Here is a 22,819-nt window from a genome sequence, read left to right on the forward strand (position 1 = left end):
GAAATTTTGCACCCGAAATGTAGACATTTTATGTAGGAAGGGGACTGACCTACCAATTCCTTGAGTGTGGCTGCTAATTTTTTGGCTAAGTGGTAATTTGGACTGTCGATTCCTTCACCAATCAGACATACTGGTGTGTCTGTTTTGTGTATTTTTGGCAGGCCAAAATTCTGGACACGCAGGCATAATGAGGTATTAGGTTTTTTTTGTTGTTTCTTCTGGCCATGTGTTAATGGATTTAATTAATTCAGTTTTTTTCTTTTTGAAGCATTTCATGGGGTTGGAGTTGACCATTTGGTTGGTGTTGTGATCCAGTACCAAATGGTTCATCATTTTTTCTATGTAAGTTGTCCGATTTAAAACAACAGTGGGATTCCCTTTGTCTGCTTTTGTGATTATATTATCAGCAATCATTGTCAAGGTCTTGGAGAAAATAGTCAAGAGGAGAATACAGGAATGGATAGATGAAAATGGGATACTGAATAGGGGACAGCATGGTTTTGTGAAGGGTAGATCATGCCTCAGTAACTTGCTCACATTTTATAACACAGTTACGGCTGAACTGGATAAGGGTAATGGGTTTACAGTGATCCTACTGGATCTTTCTAAGGCATTTGACAGGATACCACATGGAATTCTAATCAGTAAATATGCTGCAGTTTAGGGTTGGTGAGATGGATAGGAGGGTGGTTGATGGAGAGATATCAAAGAGTGGTTTATTCAGGACTAGAGTCCAAAAGATGGTCTGTACCATAGGGTTCTGTTCTTGGACCACTACTGTTTAATTTGTTCATTAACGATATAGGAAAGGATCTGAGAGGACCTGTTCATTTGTTTGCTAATGATTCAAAGTTGGGTAGAGCAATAGTGAATGCACAGGATGTTGAAATTTTGCAGGATGATTTGGATAGTTTGGAGGACTGGGTTAAGGAGAATGGAGATCAATTTAATTTAATGTGCAAAATGTAAGGAGGTTATGCTTTTGGGGTGAAAAGATTAGCAGCAGTATACCACATTGGTGGAACTGTACTCCAGGAGACTGACGAGGCCAGGAATTTGGGAGTGGTGGTGGATAGGAAGTTGAAGTTTAGGGGGGGCACATCGCAAAAGTGGCTAAATCAGCTCATTAAATCACTTGGTTGCTAAAAAATACTTTGACGAACAGAGATAAGCAAGTTATTATTCCTCTGTATCGAGCCTTGATAAGACCTCGCCTAAACTACTGTGCCCAAATTTGTGTGGTAGGGTTTCTTCTTGATGGGGAGGAGGTGGAGAGGATCCAGAGACGAGTGACCAAGATGATAGCAGGTCTCTGGAATGAATCTTATGAGAACAGGTTGAAGATTTGTGGGTTGCAGAAATTGGTTGAGAGGCAGAAAAGGGGTGATATGATTGAGACATTCAAATTACTGAAGAGTTTCTATAAGATTAATTCAGAAGATATTTTTGAGAATAGGACTGGTGGTGGGAGGATTAGGGGCCATCCATGGAAACTGGGCAAGAGTGTGGTTAGCAAGAGTGTTAGAGCTAGGTTTTTTACTTGGAGAGTGGTGAATGAGTGGAATAAGCTGCCAGAGTGTGTTATGGGTGCCATGACTGTGAATGAGTATGATAGATACTGTGTGAATGTTGAATAATTGTTCTTGACATGATGTTAGGACCTCCCTCGATGAGTCTAAGGACTCCTTGGAGTGGCTCGCACTACTACTACTACTTCTACTACTACTACTAATAATAATAATAATGTTCTGGTTATTTTTTAGGGATTTCAGGGCCAATTTTTCCGTTTTATTTAGGTTGCTGCTTAGTTTTTTGTTTGAATTTAGTATACAAGATGTTCCATGCATATTTTCTGCTCGATTTGTGGGGAGGGATCTTAAGTCTCTCTCTCTTGATATGATAAATAATATCAAGTTTGTTTACTGACCTCAGTGCAGTGGCATAGTTTAGACTTTTCTCCAGCAGTGAGAGTCACCTTGGGTGAAATTGTAGTTTGATTGGTTGATAACCAGGCTGTGGTCCGATGGTGGTGCTGTTCCTAACTTCGTTTGTGGTTGATTGGCTGCTCTTTGTGATGTCGGTTTGTGATTGGTTGCTCCTTTCGTTATGGCATCCTGATTGTCTTGTGCTTTCTAGGGGTCATAAGCACCCTTAAACATAGAGCTCAAATGATTTGTTCAAATGAACAAGCTCTAAACCAGGAATACAAGATCATCAACCATACATTTATGAAAAATTGATACAATAAAAAAAAATTATTCACAAGATCCCCCAAGATACCACTAAAAACAAAAAAGATTTCAAGAATACTATTGCCATACCTTATGTTAGAGGCATTTCCGAAAAATTAGACAGAACACTACACAAATACAACATCAAAACTGACAAAATTAAGACACCTACTCAGTTCTTCCAAAGATCCTCTTCCACACCTAGCCTACCCAGGGGTTTACAAAATACAATGCACATGTAACCTACCGGCGAACCATCTCAATTAGGAAGGACGAACACAAATGACACATTAGATACCTCCATTTTGGAAAAATTGGCCTTTCTGACTACGCACTCCATACATACCACAGAATTGATTGGAAAGGTACCAAGTCCTTACACCGCACCAAAACCTGGTTCGAGAGGAAATTTAAAGAAGCATGTGAAATGCTCAAACATAATCCAAATCTAAACAAAAATGATGGTCTAACCATTCCAAGTACGTGGAGAACCCATTTGCAACCTTTATAGCAACTACCGAAGACTTGGTGAAGTGTTTTTTTTTTCTCTTAAAATTCAACAGCAACTTGAACTATACAATTCCAGAAGAAAATTGTAGTATAAAAATCTGAACTGTACAAATCCAGAAGAATCTTAATAATCTTAGTACAGGAGGACTTTAGCAGAGTTTATTGTAATTTTTTATTTAATGTATTTATTAATTATTTATTTATTTTTATTTTATTTTATTTTATTTATTTATTTATTTTTTTTTTTTTTTTTATCACTAGAGGTCAGGCTAAGAAAAAAATTAAGTAACAGCGTATAGATTTAATTTACCTTTATATAGTGCAAGAGCATGTAGCTTGGTTTCCTATACACATGTATCCTTCTGATGATGACCTCAATACAGGGGTCTAAATGTCAAGTGTTATTTTATTAATAATAAGTGAAATAATCATTTCAAAACGTGTGTTTTGTGTCCCTAAATTTGGAAATATGAATACTGATCATCGTGTAACCTTAAAAGAAAGAGTCTAGATATATGTAATTTGCTGTGATATTTTGCTATCTATTCTCAAAAATTCTATATTAACTTCAATCATAATTATGTGAATTTAGTCATCACACCTCTCTATAAAATATGGAAAAAAAAACCAGTTTAATAATATTAAGATACTTTTAAAAATATATATAGAATATTCTGAATGTTATTTCGACAACAGGAACTTGTCTTACAGTCTAAAAAGACAAACAAACATATCACATCTTATCTGGTTTTTAGGGATAGAAATGCACCAGCTAAAAAGAACATATGTTTCATAACTGTATCTGGATCTCTTTTGAATGAAACAGTTTCTTTATTCATTTGGCAGTAACTGTTCTTCTGAAACCACTTTATCTTGGAAATAACTGTGCATTTCCTATTCCTTGTCAGAGATACAAAAAGTTTAGACTTAACAATAAAATTTTCAAATTCGAACACTGTCTGGTGTTCCTCCTTTAATGGCTTCTAAAACAAAAGCACACATGAGCATTGCTTCTTTCCTCTTCATTCTTCAAGACTCACAATTTTTTGTCTCTTCCTATGCAAAGGATTCCCAAGAAAAAATTATTGAACATTTAAAAATCCACTTGCTGTATCCTCTAAAACAGCCATCAAAAACATTACTGCACTAATGGAAGCTTTAATATTCTGATAAACATTTCTCTTCCTATATGAGAAACTTAATTTATCACATTCCAGTAACTATTTTCAACAACTGTTATTCCAGTTACTTTTGTAACATAACAGCTAAATAACTTGTTAAAATATCTTTCTTTCTGAAAGACTGCTACTCATGGAGATTTACCATAACACTAATAATTTGCCATAACACTTCCATACCTTTTTTACCTATATTCCTTATAAGTTCTATCTGTATACCATCTATTGCAGGCGATTTTCCTTCTTTCATCTTTTGAATTGCTAGATTCAATTCCTCCCTCATGATGCACACACACAGTCTCTGCCCACTATGTTCTTTCCTTTGATTTTCTCCTCCTTCCCTGTCTTCATAAAGTTTACTTACATATTCTTCTCATCTTTGTAATATCTTCTCTTTTTCTATCAGAATTTCATTCTTAATTGCTCCAGTCCTTAGTATCTTTCTCCTTCCTGTCATCATATGAATCTTTTTATAAACGCCTTTTATGTCCTTTCTTTCTGCCTTTGCTGTTATATCTTTACTTATTTCATCTAACCACTCTTCCTTTTTCCTTCTTATCTCTCTCTCTTTGTATTCTCCCTACTCAAGTCTTTATACTGCTTTTTTTCTCCTCTGTTTTACTATTAGCTAACTTTCTTCTTTGTGTTATTTTCCTCAAAATATTTTCCGTCATCCATGGTTTCTTTCTTTTTTTTTTCTTTTTTGACTAAATGTAATTCTGTAGCAGTATCTTCAGCCGCTCCATGTTCCATGAGTTGTTCCGTTTCCCTGTAGTTACCTTTTTTTAGATTAATCCTTATCTTAGTTGACAACAATATGTGATCTGTATCACGTCTGCTCCTGGATATGTTGTCACATCTTTTATAATGTTTCTGTATCTTTAGTTTATCAAAATATAATCTATCTGATTTCTTCTACTATTTATATCCTCCCCTGGGGCTTTCCATCTGTACAATCTTCTTGGATGTTCTTAAACAAAGTGTTCATAATTGCTAAATCATGCTTTCTACAGAAATCCAACAACATAACCTCCTCTTTCATTTCTCACTCCCAATCCAAATATCCCAACAATATCTTCCTCCCTTCCTCTTCCAATTTTTGCATTCATATCGCCTTGTATTATAATTATATCTTTTGTTTCTTTACATTTCAAGCCCTGTTCTATATCGCCATAAACTCTCTCTACCTTCTCATCCTCATAATCACAAGTAGGTAAATATATCTGGATAAGTAGTTTATTTCTTAGTTTTGCTTTCAACTTTACCACTAAAACTCTGTCTGAGATTTGCCAGTAGCCTTCCACACATCCTGCCACTCGTTTATTCAATATTATTCCAACACCTGCTTGATGTTGCTCTTCCCCTCCTGAGTAAATTATTCTTATTCCATCCTCTGTTCTAAGATCTCCTTCCCATCTCACCTCAGCCATTCCCAGAACATCTATTTTCAATCTTAGCATCTCCATCTTTACAATCTCCAATCTTCCAGTTTGATGTAAGGTATTCACATTCCAAGATAAAATGCGAAAATTACTTTGAGTCCCTTTTTCACATGAATACTTTCCATCTTTCACTTCTCCACTTCCTGCAGGCTTTAGTAAAGAAGATTCATATGATTGACATGCAATCTGGTCCATATCCATACGGGAACAAGTGACCTCCCTGGTAGCCAATTGTGCAGTTCCGGACCCAGGGGACCATTCCTAAGCTGTGCATCACTCGTCATTTAGATCTTTACTACTCATCCAAACTAGGGAAAAAGTAGAAACATTGAAAGAATCACCCCTAGCCCTTGATTACTCTAATAGCATTGGGGGGGGGGGGAACAAGAAAGAAGAAAAGGATGGAAAGAAATAAGAGTAGGGACCATCCTATAGATAATATAACAGATGTATATTACATGAAATAAGGTATGTTCCAGCATCAGGTACCTCGGGTTCGTCACTCCCGTACTCACTAAAGTGAGCCCTTAAGAAAATGCCTTTTCCAGATCGACAAAACTTGAATACAGATCTTTGTTATATTCCCATGATTTCTCAACTATTTGTCATAAAGTGAAGATCTGATCCTGACAGCCTCTATTTGGCCTGAATCCAGCTTGTTCTTCACCAAGCTTTTCTTCCACAATTCTTCTCAACCGTTTCTCAAGTATACTTGCATAGATCTTGCCAGGAACACTCAATAGGGAAATACTTCTGTAATTCTCACATTCAGTTTTATTTCCATTTTTATATATGGGTAATATGAGAGCTCTACTCCAATCATCGGGAATTCGTCCCTCTGTCCAGGCCTTCTGAACTATGCAGTGCAGCCACTGTATGACTTATACCACCATACGTCAGCATTTCAGGTTGAATATCATCTACTCCTGCTGCCTTTCCACATTTCAAGCCTTTGATGGCTTTTTCTACTTCAAGTATGGATATGTATTCCTGACTGTATACCTGTTGAGTGTTTTTTACCACTGTCCTATCACTGCTTGTTTCATTTAGCAATTTTTCGAAATAATTACTCCATACCTCAGCTAGCTCCATTTCTTTGCCATTCAGGCTTTTTATGTTGATAGTACTGATCTTTAACTCTGGTAATGTTGAGTTGGGGTGTGTTTTCAGATTTGTTCCAGTAGCTGGCTTTTCGCTGTTCACCCTGGTTCCCTGGCGAAAACAGCACGGGCTTTGTTTAACCGGACAACGCCCTAGCCGGCATGAAATTTTGTCATATTGTATCATAATTTTGTATTTTCACTTTGTATTTTGTTAAATATCTCTTATTTAGTAATGATGCTGGTCTTTTGTTACACTGTATATATTAATTTCATTTTTTTAGGTCATGCGAAAAATGCTATCTGTAAAGGTTTTTCCCTCAGTGTACATTTTCAATATGATGTTGAGAGCTGCTCGGGACTGTGATATTGGCCCACCTGAAGTGGCATCTCTCCTTCTAATGAAATGGGAAATAGATCACAAAAAAAGTCAAAAAACTTTGCTAGAAAAGAAAATGTTGAACTCAAATGTACTGACACTTCTTCCAAAAACTGCCGCTGATAATCACACCAAAACAGATGGCGGCTATACTGAACAAGAAACCTACAATGAAATTGAACAACTGAATGCGGAGATATCTCATTCTTCTGCATTAGATAATTGTACTTCATCAGTAGTTCCATTATTGGAGGATGATTCTTGGAAATCGCTTTTACATAAGGGTAATGCAGATCAACTTACTGTAAATGTACTTCTTCCAAGACCTATAGGTGGACCACCAATCTGGAAATTAGAGAATATTACCAAACCGGAAGATAGGTTAGTTGAATGTTATGTATTATTGTTATATATATACAGTGGTGAGCTATGGAAATTTTAACAAAGGGCTCGCATCGTCGAGCAAAAAAAAAAGTCATATTTCGCACAAAAAACTTTTATTAATACAACTTGTGTACAAATGCCAATCGAAAAGTATGAGAGGACAATCAACCTGTAACGGCTATCATTTTTAAACAACTATTTCTTGATCTAAACATGAAATATTTGCACACAATCATCTGTGTTAATTTATTTATATAAGAAAAACATTTTTTAATTATCAAAATATAATAAGAATAAAATCTTTTATAATCCCACATATGAAATAGTCCCAATTTTATATAAACAAAATAAATTTCTTTTATTTGCGGCAGACATTTTTATGACACAATCTATAAAGAATAAATAAATATCTAATCACAAATATAATGTATTTCAATAATATTGAAATACATTATATTTCTCTTTTGTTTTTATAATTTAAGTGATAATCAACAGTACCAATCAAGGGAAATTATTTTATAGTCCTATTTATTTATATGCAATTACCAAAAGTGAATTCTTATTTGTAAAATGGTAGTAACAGTAACTATAATATTTTATTTAATAAAATCACTTTGTTAGGTTACCATATGAGTTTGTTGCTTAATATATTTCAAAAAAAAATTTTTTTTTTTTGAAAAAATAAAAAAGTAAACAAGAAGATCAAGGGGGCTCGCAAAATTGAGAAAAATTTAACAAAGGGCTCAGACGAGCCCCCTGCGAGTCCCTTATAGCTCATCACTGTATATATATATATATATATATACAGGGTGTTCGGGATAAATTTGACAGTTTCGTAAGGAAAAAGAAAATCTTCTTTGTATCTATTAAATTTAATGAATTGACAAAAAAACATTACAGGCAGAGTTAATTACAATACTATCAACAAGATTTACTCAAAATAACCACCATTAGCATCGATCACAGCTTCAATTCTGCTTCGGAACCTCGAACAAGCTGATGCTACAGTCTCCCTGGGAAGGGCCGCAAAAACTGTTTTAATTTTATCCATTAACTGGGCTTTTGTATTACTGGAAGTGCGATTGGTGTCTTTTTCAACTGCGCCCCATACAAAATAATCCATGGGGTTAAGGTCTGGGGAGTTTGGAGGCCAAACATTTGGACTGGTGAAGTCGTAGAAATTTTCAGACAACCATTTTTGACTTTTCCCAGAGGTGTGGCAAGGGGGCCGAATCCTGCTGCCATACATACGGCCTACCATTGGCTACCCTTGTTATCCAGGGCTTGACTACAGTTAGCAACTCCACGAACAAAGCCCGAATTCCAATGCCAGGGTTCTTCAACACCTGTTCCTGCAGATTTGCGAGGAATTCTGCTGTACGAACGCAATCAGATCGTCTGCTAGGGATCTTTCTTCTTGCTACATCGTCGTAGTCACCATTGCAAGTCTCTAGTTCATGCCTTATTGTTTTTACTGTATTCAGGGAGCATTGGGCAGCAGTCGTAATATCCTTATTTTGATGGCGGGCACGAATCATCATGATACAAGTTATTCTCTTCCATGATTCAGGTGGGTTCCAGCTATCCATCCTTTCTGACATCTTGTATATGAATGAAGAAGGGTCCAAACTTTTAAATGAAGAGAAGTGTGTGTTAATACATGTAACTTACGGAAAAATATAATTAATTATAAATATGTCAAATTTATCCCGAACACCCTGTATATATATATATATATATATATATATATATATATATATATATATATAAATTGTGACACGCCCTGGAGCCTAACATGCAAAGGAAAATGTGGATGTGATATATATATATATATATATTATTATTATTTATTTTACAGTTATAAACTCTGTAATTCAATGTCCTACAATAACTCTTATTTTTCTAAGTACTGTTGTTACTTTATATGGTTTTATAAAACTATATACCAGGGGTGTTCAACCCGTCGATCGCAGAGCGATTTTTGGTCGATCTCTTGTATATTCCTCCTTACTCTAAATTTAATTAAAACTGAAAACATAATATTTTATTTATCATTTTTTGTATTATTTTTACTTCATTTTTAGTGTTTTGCTACTGTTTATTTATTTTTCGTTAAAATTGTCAAATCAATAATTTTCTTATAAGTCTGGGTAAATGAATTAATTTGGATCAGTGGAAGTCAAACAGCGAGCCGAGTGAATACGATTATAAGCAAAGTGTAAAAACTCGATCGTAACTTAGATATTAAATATTCCAAAGCACATTACATCGATTTTTTACTTAGGTTATGTCCCATGTGAATATTGTAAAAAAAATAAACTTTGTTTGTATCGGTATAGTTTGTATTAGATATTTTTGTAAATAACTCTTTTGAAGCTAACTGTATGTACTGCTTTAATAAGAATATGTTAGAGTGTTAAAAACAAAGACAATGTGTATTTTTTTTATTTGTGTATTTTTAAATACACAAATAAAGTTTTTAGTTGTTTATTTTTAGTTGTTTATTTGTGCATAATCAGATATCAGGTTGGGGGAACGTGATCTATATAAGAGAGTAGATCGCCAAATAACTTATAAGAGAGTAGATCGCCAAATAACTTTTTATAGAAAAGTAGCTCGCATAGTGAAAAAGGTTGAACACCACTGCTATATACCTACAGCACATTAGTACTGTGGATAGGCTAAGAGCTAGGTAATCTGGAAACCCTAATCGAGAGACAAACATGAAACTTTAAAATCAGGCTGCTCCATGCTTTCACTGATCAAGGTGTCATTCTCATATTAAGTAATGAAATTCATCTACCACATGAACATGTTCACAAACATCCGTATCTGTAGTGCATTTCAATCCAGAATGTGTTGGTTGTAGAGCAGATATGCTATCTTCTTTTTTTTTTTATTTACCCCCCCCCCCCCCACACACACACCCAAATACATATACAGAATTTTACAAGACATATAATAAAACAGCACCTTATGTAAACAAGTGTTTAAGAAAAAGCAGGAATCTATTAGCAAGCTTCTTGAAATGCTAGTGATTGTATTCATTGGGAAAAACAGTGTGGGGAATGTTGGTCTGAAGAACAGAGGTGGATGGAATAAATAATAAAAATAAGTTATTTTACAAGTACAAATGTTAACCAGTGGTTGCTCATATTCTTACATGATTAGAAGAAAGTGGAGGAATGGTAATGATGGTGGCTAGTTTGTTGTAACAACACCCATGCAAGTACAGGTAATCCTTGTATAACACGGTACTTATACAACACAGTCGCGATATAATGCAGTCTACAAATTGTAGTAACCCTTGTTCAATGCCGATTCGATAAAAACACGGTCTACAGATTGTAGTAACTCTTTATCTTTTCAAATATTTTTCACCGCGCAACATAAAAATCAAATTTTATCTTCGTTAAATTTGTGTCAGTCCGTATCACACATGTAGGTAAGTAGCAAATTTAGCCTGGTTGGCTGAGTGATTAGCGTGTCCGCTCTCCAGCCAAGAGGCTGCGGGTTCGAATCCTGCCATCCCTTTTTACACAAAGTCCTACAAACTTTGTGTGGAAAGGGAAATCTGCGACTCTACCACTTATTCTAGCAGAAGACATCATTACCAAAACCATGTGAGGTACGGCAGTGACCATACAGCATCTATGGACATCAAATGTGAAATTTGTTTTTTTTTTAAATACCCTTTAGCATGCATGTATGTCAATTATTTACCATATAAAGTGTTTATTGTTGTAAATTGTCTTTGTTTTCTGCTAGTAAAGCAGATTAAAAATCATAAGCGTGTTAATCTCAAGCTGTGCACTTTATTTTCTGGTGAGTTAAATACAATATATAATGCTTTTTTTATGTAAAAAATTTATTTTTATAGTAATGGCTACATAGAAGGCTTTTGCGATATGGTTGAAAATTAAATTAGTGAATTAATTGATTAGGAAATAGATTTAAGTGAGGAGAAACTGGTACATAAGAGCAAAGCTAATAATTTCTTTTTTTTTTTTTTTTGTATTAAATAATTAACGTTTTTTTTTTTTTTTTTTTTTTTTTTTTTTTTTTTTTTTTTTTGATACTACTTTAGCATGTTATGCACATTTTCATGAGATTCTATTGTAATCATGCGCCCTAACTGTATGTTATTCCTAATTTTGTTTAAATACTGTACTGATGATGTCCTAAGATACTTAGGAAGAAATATTCACAATTAAATAATTTTCACTGTGGTTTATACATGTGTTTCTTCTAATTATTAAAGCTAATAATAATGGCAAATATCTATTGGATTTCTGCTCGGGACATGGACTGGTTATTACTAACACCATGTTCCAACATAAAAATGTGCACAAATTCACATGGAGAGAAGAGGCTAGGAATAAGAAAAGTCTCATTGACTATGTTATTGTTGATAGTGACGTTTTCTCCCTGGTGCAGGACACCAGAGTGTACAGAGGATTTACAATTAAAAGTGATCACTATTTAGTCTTGAGCAGGATAAAATTGAATTTCATATTGAAAAGAATAACATGTAAGAAAGTTTTAAAGCGAATAAAAGTTGAGCAGCTCTCAGATGTGAACTATAGACTAAAATACACAAAGATTATTGAAGAAAAAATGAAAGAGTTTGAGAACAGGAATCAAACCTTGGAGATTTAGTGGCAAACTCTGAAGAAAACATTGATTGATTCTGCCAGAGAGGCATGTGGTGAGGTTGTCTACAAGGATAAAAAAATCAGGACTCCCTGGTGGACACAGGAAGTTAAAGAGGCAGTGAAGGAAAAGAAAAAACCATATCAAAAGTTCCTGTCAAATAAGTCAGCTTGTGCTCTTAGAGAATATAGAGACAAATACAAAAATGCTAAACACTGTGTAAAACTAGCTAAACAAAAGTCATGGGAGGACTTTGGCAAGAATATAGAAAATAAATATCAAGAAGGTGGCAAAATATTCTGGAGGTTGTTGAAGAAGCTTAGGAATGGAGGAAAGAGTGCTGTAAAAGGAGTTAGAGATGATAAAGGTGACATGAAAACAGGAGAAAAAGATATCCTTGAAGTATGGAGTAATTACTTTGAAAAACTGCTAAATGAAACAAGCAGTGATGATAGCACAGTGGTAAAAAAACACTGACCAGGCATGCAGTCAGGAATACATATCCATACTTGAAGTAGAAAAAGCCATCAAAGGCTTGAAATGTGGAAAGGAGGAAGGAGTAGACGATATCGACCAGAAATGCTGAAGTATGGTGGAATAAGAGTCTTACAGTGGCTGCACTGCATAGTCCAGAAAGCCTGGACAGAGGGATGAATTTCCAATGATTGGAGTAGAGCTCTCATAGTATCCATATATTAAAAGGGAAATAAAACTGAATGTGAGAATTACAGAGGTATTTCCCTACTGAGTGTTCCTGGCAAGATCTATGCAAGTATACTTGAGAAGCAGTTGAGAAGAATTGTGGAAGAAAAGCTTGGTGAAGAACAAGCTGGATTCATGCCAAACAGAGGCTGTCAGGATCAGATCTTCACTTTACGACAAATAGTCGAGAAAGCATGGGAATATAACAAAGATCTGTATTTAAGTTTTGTCGATTTAGAAAAGGCATATGATAAGGTGCCAAGAGAGAAGCTATTCAATACGCTACAGTTATATGGTGTCAATGGGACATTATATCAAGCAATACTTAGTCTTTATTTGAGTTGTAAGTCAGCAGTTAGAATTGAAGGAAGTACAAGAAGATGGTTTAATGTTAAATCTGGTGGGAGACAAGGATGTATGTTATCTCCTCTGTTATTCATTATCTATATGGATCACATTATGAAGGAAAGTGGTATTAAACATGATATCAAAATTGGAGATGTTAATGTCAGCTCTTTGCTTTATGCGGATGATGTTATACTTCTAAATAAATCCACTACAAGTCTCCAAGATTCTCTGACTAAATTGAATAGTTGTTGTAATAGATATAGTATGAAGGTCAGCAATAAAAAGACAAAGACAATGAAAATAGGCAGAATCATTCAAAATGTCAACTGTGTTGTGAATGGAGAACCTGTGGAACAAGTAAAACATTTCAGCTACTTAGGCACAATTTTTACTGAAGATGGTAAATTAAATATAGAAATAGACAACAGAATCAGCAAAACTGGTATGGTGGGAGGTCAATTGAATAAATTCATATGGAATAAGAGAGAAATTAGTCGGAACACTAAATTAGCTGTATACAAGACAGTGTTGAAACCAGTTTTAACTTATGGATCTGACAGCTGGGTCAGAAGTAAAACACTTGACCAAAGACTAGAGACCGCAGATATGAGAGTCCTGAGAAAGATTATAGGCGTGAACACATGGCATCAATGGCAATATCATATTAAAAACGAGGATATTAGGAAAGAACTTGACATTGTCAGCATTCAGGAATACGTTAGCAGAGCTAATCTCATGTGGTATGGTCACTTAAACAGAATGGGTGAGGAAAGATTAGCAAAACAAGTGTTCTCTGCCAGGTTGGCAGCAAAACGACCAAGAGGAAAGCCAAGATATAGGTGGATTGATACGGTACAAAGTGCTTTAGACGATAGAAATATAAGATCTGATAATGTTGGAGTCTTGACAAGTAACAGACTGATTTGGAGGAAAATTGTAGATAGGGAGTTAGTAATGATGTAAATTTTTCATGTAGTACTATCATATCCTGTACACCCCTTGTGGGTACATTGCAGGAATTTGATGATGATGATGATGGAACTGGTACAATTAATAGATGACGTTGAACCAAATGGCGAGTGTAGTTCTGTCGAAGATTCTGATTGTAATGAATAATCTGTTAAAGAATTCAGTTTAAAGAAATTAGCAGAGGGATTGGACTTGGCAAAAAAGTTAGGAAGTTATTTTACAGATGATGATCCATCGATGGAGCACTCTGGAAAATTCACGAGACAATTGGATATTTGTTTTGCTCCATATTATGAACTTAATAAATATTTTAAGCATAGTGGTAAGCAAGGTCTTATTACTGACCTCTTGATAACTAAATAACCAGTTGAAGTATGCAATGGGAATTATACTAATGATGTCCAAGAGATTTCAAGTGATGACGATGTCCGGCCACTCATAAATAAAGAGCATCTATGAAATGTTCGTTTTGAAGACAGTGATGAAGATTAAAATATACACTTTATTTTATTTTGCCTAAAACATTATGCATTATATGCAATTAAGTTTACATACAATTTGTATTTTTATAATTTTATAACATGCATTTGTTTCATAGTTTATATTTTCTTAACTTACATGAATTACCTGAATTAAATAAAAAATATTTTTTGTTGGGTATGTCATTGTTGTTGATATAATTCAAAAAAAAACTATTTCTGAACATAACCCTACTTTTTCTATGTGATCTAAGTCTCACATAACGCGATTTATATAACTCGGCTTTTTGATGGAACCTAACATCCACATTTAAGAGGGTTACCTGTAATTGTAAAATAGCATAATACAGAAATGAGTGTTCAAAAGTGACTGGAGGGAGTCTGGGAGAGAGAGAGATATAGAAGGGAGAAGAGGAATCACTTATAAAGTAAGCTGTCCTCTTCTGTATACACATTACCTCCCAAGCTTAAGGATGTTTTGTGTACATTGCCCCTAAATGTGACACCATCATCATCATCAAATTCCTGCCATGTTCCCTCAAAGGGTGTACAGGATATGATAGTACCACATGAAAAAAATTACATCATTACTAACTTCCTATCTACAATTTTTCTCCAAATCAGTCTGTTACTTGTCAAGACTCCAACATTATCAGATCTTATATTTCTATCGTCTATGGCACTTTGTACCGTATCAATCCACCTATATCTTGGTCTTCCTGTAGGTATGCCCCAGCCGGTATGAAATTTTGTCATGTTGTACCATCATTTTCTATTTTGGTTTAACCGATTAGAATACAATTTGGTCAGCTAAATTCCAAATTGCCAGCCCATCCTCATTCATTCAGTATCCAAGTAGATACCCAACAGGTTGCACCATGAGAAGGTGAGGATTGGACGTTAGGTCAGAAGCCCTGGTTGGTTCTCTGCATTCCTTTAAAGGCTATGTGGAGGTCTCCTCTCAGTTATACAGCTTTGACCCTTAAGCACCCCCAAATGTGACACATGTATTCTAAAGTTAGTTGATTTGCAGTTTATCAAGTGTTGGGAATTGAACTGGAGAGAAATAGTGTTTGGAAAGAATGCCAAGTTTTTTAGAGCCGAGGAGGCTATGGATGTAATATGTTTATGCTAGGATAAGCTGGATGTGTCAGCCCAAGTAGGAAAGAAAATCAGAACATTATCAAAAGTAAGAAGGAGCAAAGTAAAATCTTACCTCTGAGTAAGTTTTAATAGCATCGAAATTCACTAAATCTTCTTCACACCACTTTAAAATGGTGAGGTCAATGTTTACAACTGGTTATGGAAGATCTCTAAGCTTCAATCATTTAAGTACTACAGGATTTTTTGGACAAAGAAGAGTACTGTCACCAACAAAATCATGAATAAGATTTGAGATTAGAAAGAGGATTATTGATGTACAGGACAAAGAGCATAAGGGAGAGTACAGAACCCTGGAGTACTCCAGCATTGATAAAAAAATCTAATGAGAGGAAGTCATCCACCATGACATGCAACATGAACAACTAGAAAGGAAGCTGGCAATCCAATCAAAATGGAGACAGGAGGGAGACCATCAGGTGGTAGCTTGTTGAGAAAGTCTGAGTGCCAAACACAGTCAAATGCCTTGGAAATGGTGTAACCACAGGAATTTCTCAAATCTTTCTGTGGCCTGTGTCTAAAGGTCAGTAAAGTTGGTGTAGAGGTCTGCTGTAAAACAAGAATGCAGAATCCATACTGGTAATCACTAATTAGCAGGTAGTGAAGCTATCTGCTAATTAGATATAGATAATAGATATAGAATAAATAGCTCCAGGCTGTGAAGAAGCTAATTGTTTACCTTTTGCGTTATTTTCAAGAGTACTGAGGCAAGAGAAATGGGTTAAAAATTTGATCAAAGTTTGATTTCTCTTTGTTTGGAACAGGCTGGATAGAGAATTGCTTCTATGCTTTTGGATAGATGTCAGGTGAGAATGATAAGTTTCTATAGGTATAGGTGATACAAGATGGGAGCACAAGTTTTGAGCACACATCTGGAAGATACCATTTGGACCAAGAGACTTATTAGTATCAACACTAATGAAGATTTTTCTGATGAACAGTCGCAGAAGATATGCATTGAGGAGTTTATGGTATTGTAAGTGATGCTATGCCTTGGTCTATATAAGAATTAGAAAAAATCAACTAATGCTAAGAGTCCTGCTTTATTTTTAGGTGATATTCTCAGAGTATGGTAGGGGTGGATATAAGCAAGAGTAGAAGTTACACTCAACAGCCTTAACAAATGACCAGAAGATCTGACTGATCTTCTGGTCATTTGTTAAGGTCATTCCTTAACATCTGACAGTTGAGCAGAATCCAAGCTTATTGCATTTGGCATATATAAAAGTCTGTTTTGGATTTGTTGATAATTTTCATACACTTGTATCAGGTGTAGTGTGGACTGAGTGAGAAGTTCAAGTTTTCAACTTGATTTATTGAACATATGCTGTATTCTTATCATGGACTGAAAAGGTACATTTTTTAGTAAACCAGTATTTGGAGAGAGATCTAGGTTTGTAGTGGGAATGAAGGCCCTCTTTCAAATAAGAATTATTTCAGTTATTTCATCAGAGTGGTGTTCAGATCAAGAATGGAAACAGTAATCAGACTATGGAAAAGCATAAGGCACCATTGTAGTGCCATGGAATGGGGCTAAGATTGGATTGATTGAGATGAGATTGATCTGTAGAAAAGGAGATGGATGATAAGTTTGTCATTGAGGAGAGCAAACATATGCAGTGTGTTTGGAGTGACAGCAGGTTAAGAAAAGGTCCAGAGTGTTGGAAGCATGTTGAGAATTTTCTAGTATTCTGATTGGTGGGATAACTATTTGTGTTGGATCATGACCATTATCAAATGATTTGGCCTTGATCTGTGAAGTTGGAGAAGAAGAGCCAGTTTGTGTTATGAACATTAGTCTCCTAGAAGATAATCTTGCAGTTTGGATAATTAGACCCAAATCAACTTTTGGAGATAAGTAATCAAAGAGGGTGTCATGTTTATCTGACATTTCATGTTTATGAAAGCTATAAAGTGAGATAAAGATATCCTAAGCCAGAGTAGATTGAAAAGTGGGGATTCCAGGTTTGATAACCTCTGGCAAGGGCTGTCCTATTTGACAGAATTGCTCGTTCCTCTCTTTTTTTTATAGAAGGCATTATTAGGTGGGGTTGTACTGAACCCATGATTTGACCAACGTATACTGAATTAAATTTTATAAATGTTTTGGGGAAAAAAATACACTCCAATTTTATTATTAAAGCTGATAAAAATTTTTAATATATATATATATTTTTTGTTCAAAACATTTGTTTATAAAATTTAATTCATAATGTTTAAAATTTAATTCAGCATGCTTTGGCCAGATATTTGTTTCTTCAGCCATATTGCAGAATGAAGAGAGATTGAAAAATATGTGTAATAATACTTCACCTAACCATGTAATCATATGAAAATGAGAAAATAAAAAGAACTATCATTATTTTATAATCAAATGAAAGCTATATAGAAAGAAACTTGGAAAGTTTCGAAAAAAAGATCAGAAAGCTTATACGAATACAACCCATGACATCAGAGTTGCCTTAGCTTGCTCCACTTAAGACACGAGTACTGCTCAGGCCTCCATATATTCACCTTTTATTAAGGATTTTTTATTAAAAATTCTTAATAAATGCTTCACTGGCTTGATAGGTGTTTTGAACTGTTGGTCCTTGTCAGAGATCAGGAAGAAACCTTAACAGGGCAAAAATTTTCATTCAGTACCAAAGTAATCCTATATCAGAGTTATATTTTTCATAAGTAAACCAATGTCAGTGTCAGTAAGAGTAATTCTCAGAGAAAAGCCTAAAAGTGTTTATTTTAGTTATAAAATAAACAGCTGAAATGAAATAAACATAAAATAAATTTGATTAAAAGTGAAAATATAACATTTTGCTTCTATAAATATAATAAAACTGTCAAATGTTAATCCATCCCTATTTTATAGCCAAATGTAAAAAAAAAAAAAAAAAAAAAAGTGAAAACATAACTTTCTCATAAGCTCTCTGATAAATTTGCAAAACATTTAAGTTTTTTTTTAATTTTTTTGGATATAAAATACAAATATAGTCATAATATTCTCTATCATAGTTTCTTATTTATTCCAAATTAAAGTTGCTCAATACCTTAGGATTTGTTTATGCACCTACCAAGAGTTCACTTATGACATAGGATTGCTGTAGAATATTTAACACATAGCTGTTGCTCTTTTTTTAAGTTTTGTATTGTCTGTGATTAGTGGGAGTAGTTCCTAACATTTATCAGGCCAGTGAAACCTAATCAGTAAAAGGTAATAAAGGGAATATATGGGCCCCTGTGCACAGTTCATGCTCTTTAAATATTGCAAGCCAAGGCAACTCCACTGCCTTAGGTTATGTTTTCTCATAAGCTCTCTGGTACGTTTTTGAAACTTGTAGAAGTTTCTTTCTACATGTCACTATAAAATATAGTTTGATATATAACATTCTACATTTCAATATAATTAAAATATCATTAATATAAAATAAAATATAAATAACACACAAAATAAAAATATTAAGAACTTTTATTTAAAATAGTGAAATATAGAAAATAATTATGGATTTATTAATTAAAATGAAATTGCAATAAGTTATGATATAGGGAAATAATTTTTTTGGCATCTTTGGGACAAACCTACATCTGTTTTCTTCATAAATATTTCTCCTCCTGAAAAAACTCTTTCAGTGAATATGTAGGTAGCTAGTGCTTTCAGTTTCATTTTGTTTTACAGATTCATTGCTATCCTTGAGTTTTTACATGATTAATCATAGATGTGTACTTCCTTTTTTCTATATCATCCACAGACACATGGGGGATGGGGCTGAAAAGTTCTGATAAACACCTAGAACAAAAATTAATTAATTTTATGTCTTCTTATATATCCTAAAAGAAAAAGAACAAATTATTACAATTTGATGATATACAGGGTTAAAGGGTTTTCAGATATGTTCTTGCTTGTGGTTATATCAGTTGCTTTAATATCATTTTTGTTCTAGGTGTTATTATTATTATTTTTGACACCTCCAAGGAGTCCGAAGACTCATCGCGGGAGGACACCTACTGTACAACTTTCCGTCTCCACCCGAACCTCTACTACCAATCATCCACATTAACGCAATGTGGATGAAGTAGAATGTTGTAATGTTGTCAAAGATGCACTGTTCAAAATGCTCCATGAAGTAGTTGGCAATAGCAGGAGATATTGGATTACCCATTGCTGTCCCTTCGATTTATTGGTATAACTGGTTTTTGAAGGAAAAATAACCGGACTTTATTACAAATTCAAATAATTTGACAATGTCTGGAGGAAATTCTTGGTGTAGTAATTCTATGTTGTCCGCCAACGGAACATTCGTAAATAGCGAAACAACATCTAGACTAATCATAATCTCCGAATCGTCTAGATGCAGATCGGAAATTTTATTTCTGAAGTCCACAGAATTTTTTATATATGTAGCAATTCTTCTAGTTGAAGAAGTGAGTAAATTTGACAGAAATTTTGATATTTTGTAAGTGGGACAACCTATACAGTCTACAACCGGTCTTAATGGAATTCCTGGCTTATGTACTTTTGGAAGACATATAATCTTGGTGGGTGCCCGAAGGAGGTCTTTAGTGTTTTCTTTTTATCTTCATCCCATATCGATATTTTTTCTACAAGAGCATTAAGCTTTTTTATTTGACTACCGGTAGGATCTGAAGCGAGGGCCTATAAGTCGAATAGTCACGGAGTAATAGTGATATTTTTCTCTCATATTCTCTTCTGTCTTGGATGACTACAGCCTTCCCTTTGTCAACTTTCGTAATAATAGGTTCTTGTTATTTTTTAGTGATTTCAGTGCTTTTTGTCCAGCATACGATAGGTTCGGCCACAGAGGCTTGGCATTAAAAAGAATTTTTGCACACTCGAATCTTGTTCTGTTAGCTGTTTTTTTGGGGTAAGGATCGAATACCTCTGTCTATACTATGGAAAAAGAAAAAAAATTTTTTTAATTATTATAATTGAATAATTAAATAATTATTATTTAAGAATTAAATAACTAAATAATTAAATTTAAATAATTAAAAATAAATAAAAAACAAATAAATAAATAATAATATTAATTAAATAAATTTAGGAAATTTAACCTTAGCTACTTAGGTGTTGCTTTGTGAATATAACAGTTATTGTTTAATTAGCCTTGTACCTGTACTGATGATGCCTGTGATACTCAGGTGAAAATTCTACAAATAAAGAATAATTTACGTGAGTTAATTCCGTTATTATAATAGTTAGTAAATGATGATATATATCATTAATGTTTGTATTGAGATGCCCTGGATGCTAGTGAAAGTGATGTGTTATTTTATTAGATGAAATTTTGGTTATTTTGCTTTTCTTTTTTTTTGCAATTTTTTGTTGTATTTATCATATTTTTTGTGATTTCTTTTTGTTAATTTTTGTGGGAGATTTTTTTTACATTGGTGCACTATTCAATAACAGTGCATGTAGAGTTCCATGGGAATAATTTCTTATGTGGTATGAATTTACCAGTATGAACTGGTCATTTTTATAGCAGATCAAAGTGTGATCTGCTTTCCTCACCTTTTTATGCACTTTGATGTGTCTCACAGAATCTAATCCACTCTTCTTTATTCATCTCAACATTAAATCCCATGTCAGATCTAAAGTCCCCTCCTTTTTATCTGCTCTTGTTCAGGGTTTTCTTATTGCATTCATTTGCTATCTTTATTGCTCTCAGGCTTCTGATGGTCACTCTGGTTTAATTTTATATTTCTGATGTTTGATTTTCTGCAATCCAGTTGTCCAAATAGCAAGGCATTCCTCTTCCTTGAGGACTTCAATATCCACATCTTGGGCTGTCTTCCCTTTTTCCAATTCTCTTAACCAGTCTGAAGGAATTGACAAAGTATTTTCTTTAGCAGAGATCTAATGCAGTTTGGCTATTCTGCCAAGAATACAAATAGTCTTCATTGTTCTCCCTATGCCTTTTCATGATGAATATGTATTCCAGGTATGTTGCAGATGTCTGCTTTTTTTTATCTTAGTGACTCAGCCTATGACCTCATCCAGGCTTCCTTTTCTATAGAGTATTCTTCACCCAGCTACCCTTTCTCTCTTGGCATTACAGTGGTACCCAATAGGGATGATCTTCATGGTTTATACTGCTTTCTGTAGTCTGATTAATGTTTCTGCTCTCTCTTTATCTAAACACTTGTCCAGACTAAATAAATGAAGGAAATAAATTGCTGGAATGGAAGTCATCTCATTCCACTCAAAACTTACAACTACCACTACTACTACCCAAGCTTTGATTCTCTAAGTGTGCCATGGCAGTCAAATTAAAAAAGATCAGCATGTTGCAAGTGGCTCAAGAAAGAGACTCTGGCTTTGCAACTGCCCTGCACTGCATTTCACCACAGCAACAAAAGAACCATTAAGAGGAACAAACTCTGCAAATCTAAATGCAGAAAACTTACCTCTTACTCAAACAGCAATCCAGCTGTCTAGTTCCTTGACCTCATCCAGGCTTTATTTTCTTTGGAACATTCTTCACCCAGCTACCCTTTCTCCCTTGGCATTACATTGGTGCCAAATGGGGATGATCTTCATCCCCATTTGACCATTAAGCATGGTTTCTGCCCTTCTACATTTCTACCATGCCCTTGAATATGAGATCAAGTAGAAACATAACCTTGCATATTTTCACCTCTCACATATCCAGATGGACCATCATAACCACCTAATATATAAGGCTAACACATGGTAGCATTATTCTTCTCCTCCAGCTCTTGCATAGATACCCAAGGCAAATTACCTCCTACTTACTAGATCAAAAATGGCCCGGTGTTCTGGTCTTGTACTAATAGTATTCCCCTAATTATGCTTAAAATTTGTGCTCCAGAATTGCATCTATTCTATAGCATGCAAACAAGTTTCAGAAGGGAGAAAGATATGATAGCATGATATTATCATGCTATCATGTAGTGCTCAAATTACAAAGTTCCACATTCTTCCATAATTCAATCTCTTAAACCCTGATTTCCTTGTTATTTTCAGTAGTATGAAAACAACCTTATGAATCAATCTTTTTTTTTTTTATTTCCACAAAAAAGATTTGTTTTGAGGACGACTTACACCTCTTCATCAGGGTCAGCCTCTAAGCATTGCTGCTTAAAAACTTCGATTGTACGAAAAATATTTTCAAATTGTTTCTGTGAAATCTCTCTTGGCTGACTATCAGTGGTTAAATTTTCTTCATATTCTTCAGGATCTTCCCGCTGTGCATCTAAATTTAGCAGGTCAGAATGAGATTTAATCAACTTTTGGACGTTATCATTGA

The 22,819-nt window shown here is 34.4% G+C and overlaps 1 protein-coding gene across 1 annotated transcript in view; it reads left to right on the top strand.

The window, feature by feature from the left end:
* Positions 1–22,819, top strand: part of LOC150105084 (pentatricopeptide repeat-containing protein 1, mitochondrial) — a 135,306-nt gene that overhangs the window by 72,384 nt on the left and 40,103 nt on the right. The window contains exon 6 of the mRNA XM_090396141.1: positions 6,746–7,221. Within this exon, the coding sequence (XP_090252267.1) occupies positions 6,746–7,221 (476 nt within the window). The remainder of the gene's footprint in view (positions 1–6,745; positions 7,222–22,819) is intronic.

This window comes from Typopeltis vanoorti, chromosome 7 (assembly GCF_054136105.1).
Source record: "Typopeltis vanoorti isolate ZY-2024b chromosome 7, IOZ_Tvanoo_1.0, whole genome shotgun sequence".
NCBI lineage: Eukaryota > Metazoa > Arthropoda > Arachnida > Uropygi > Thelyphonidae > Typopeltis > Typopeltis vanoorti.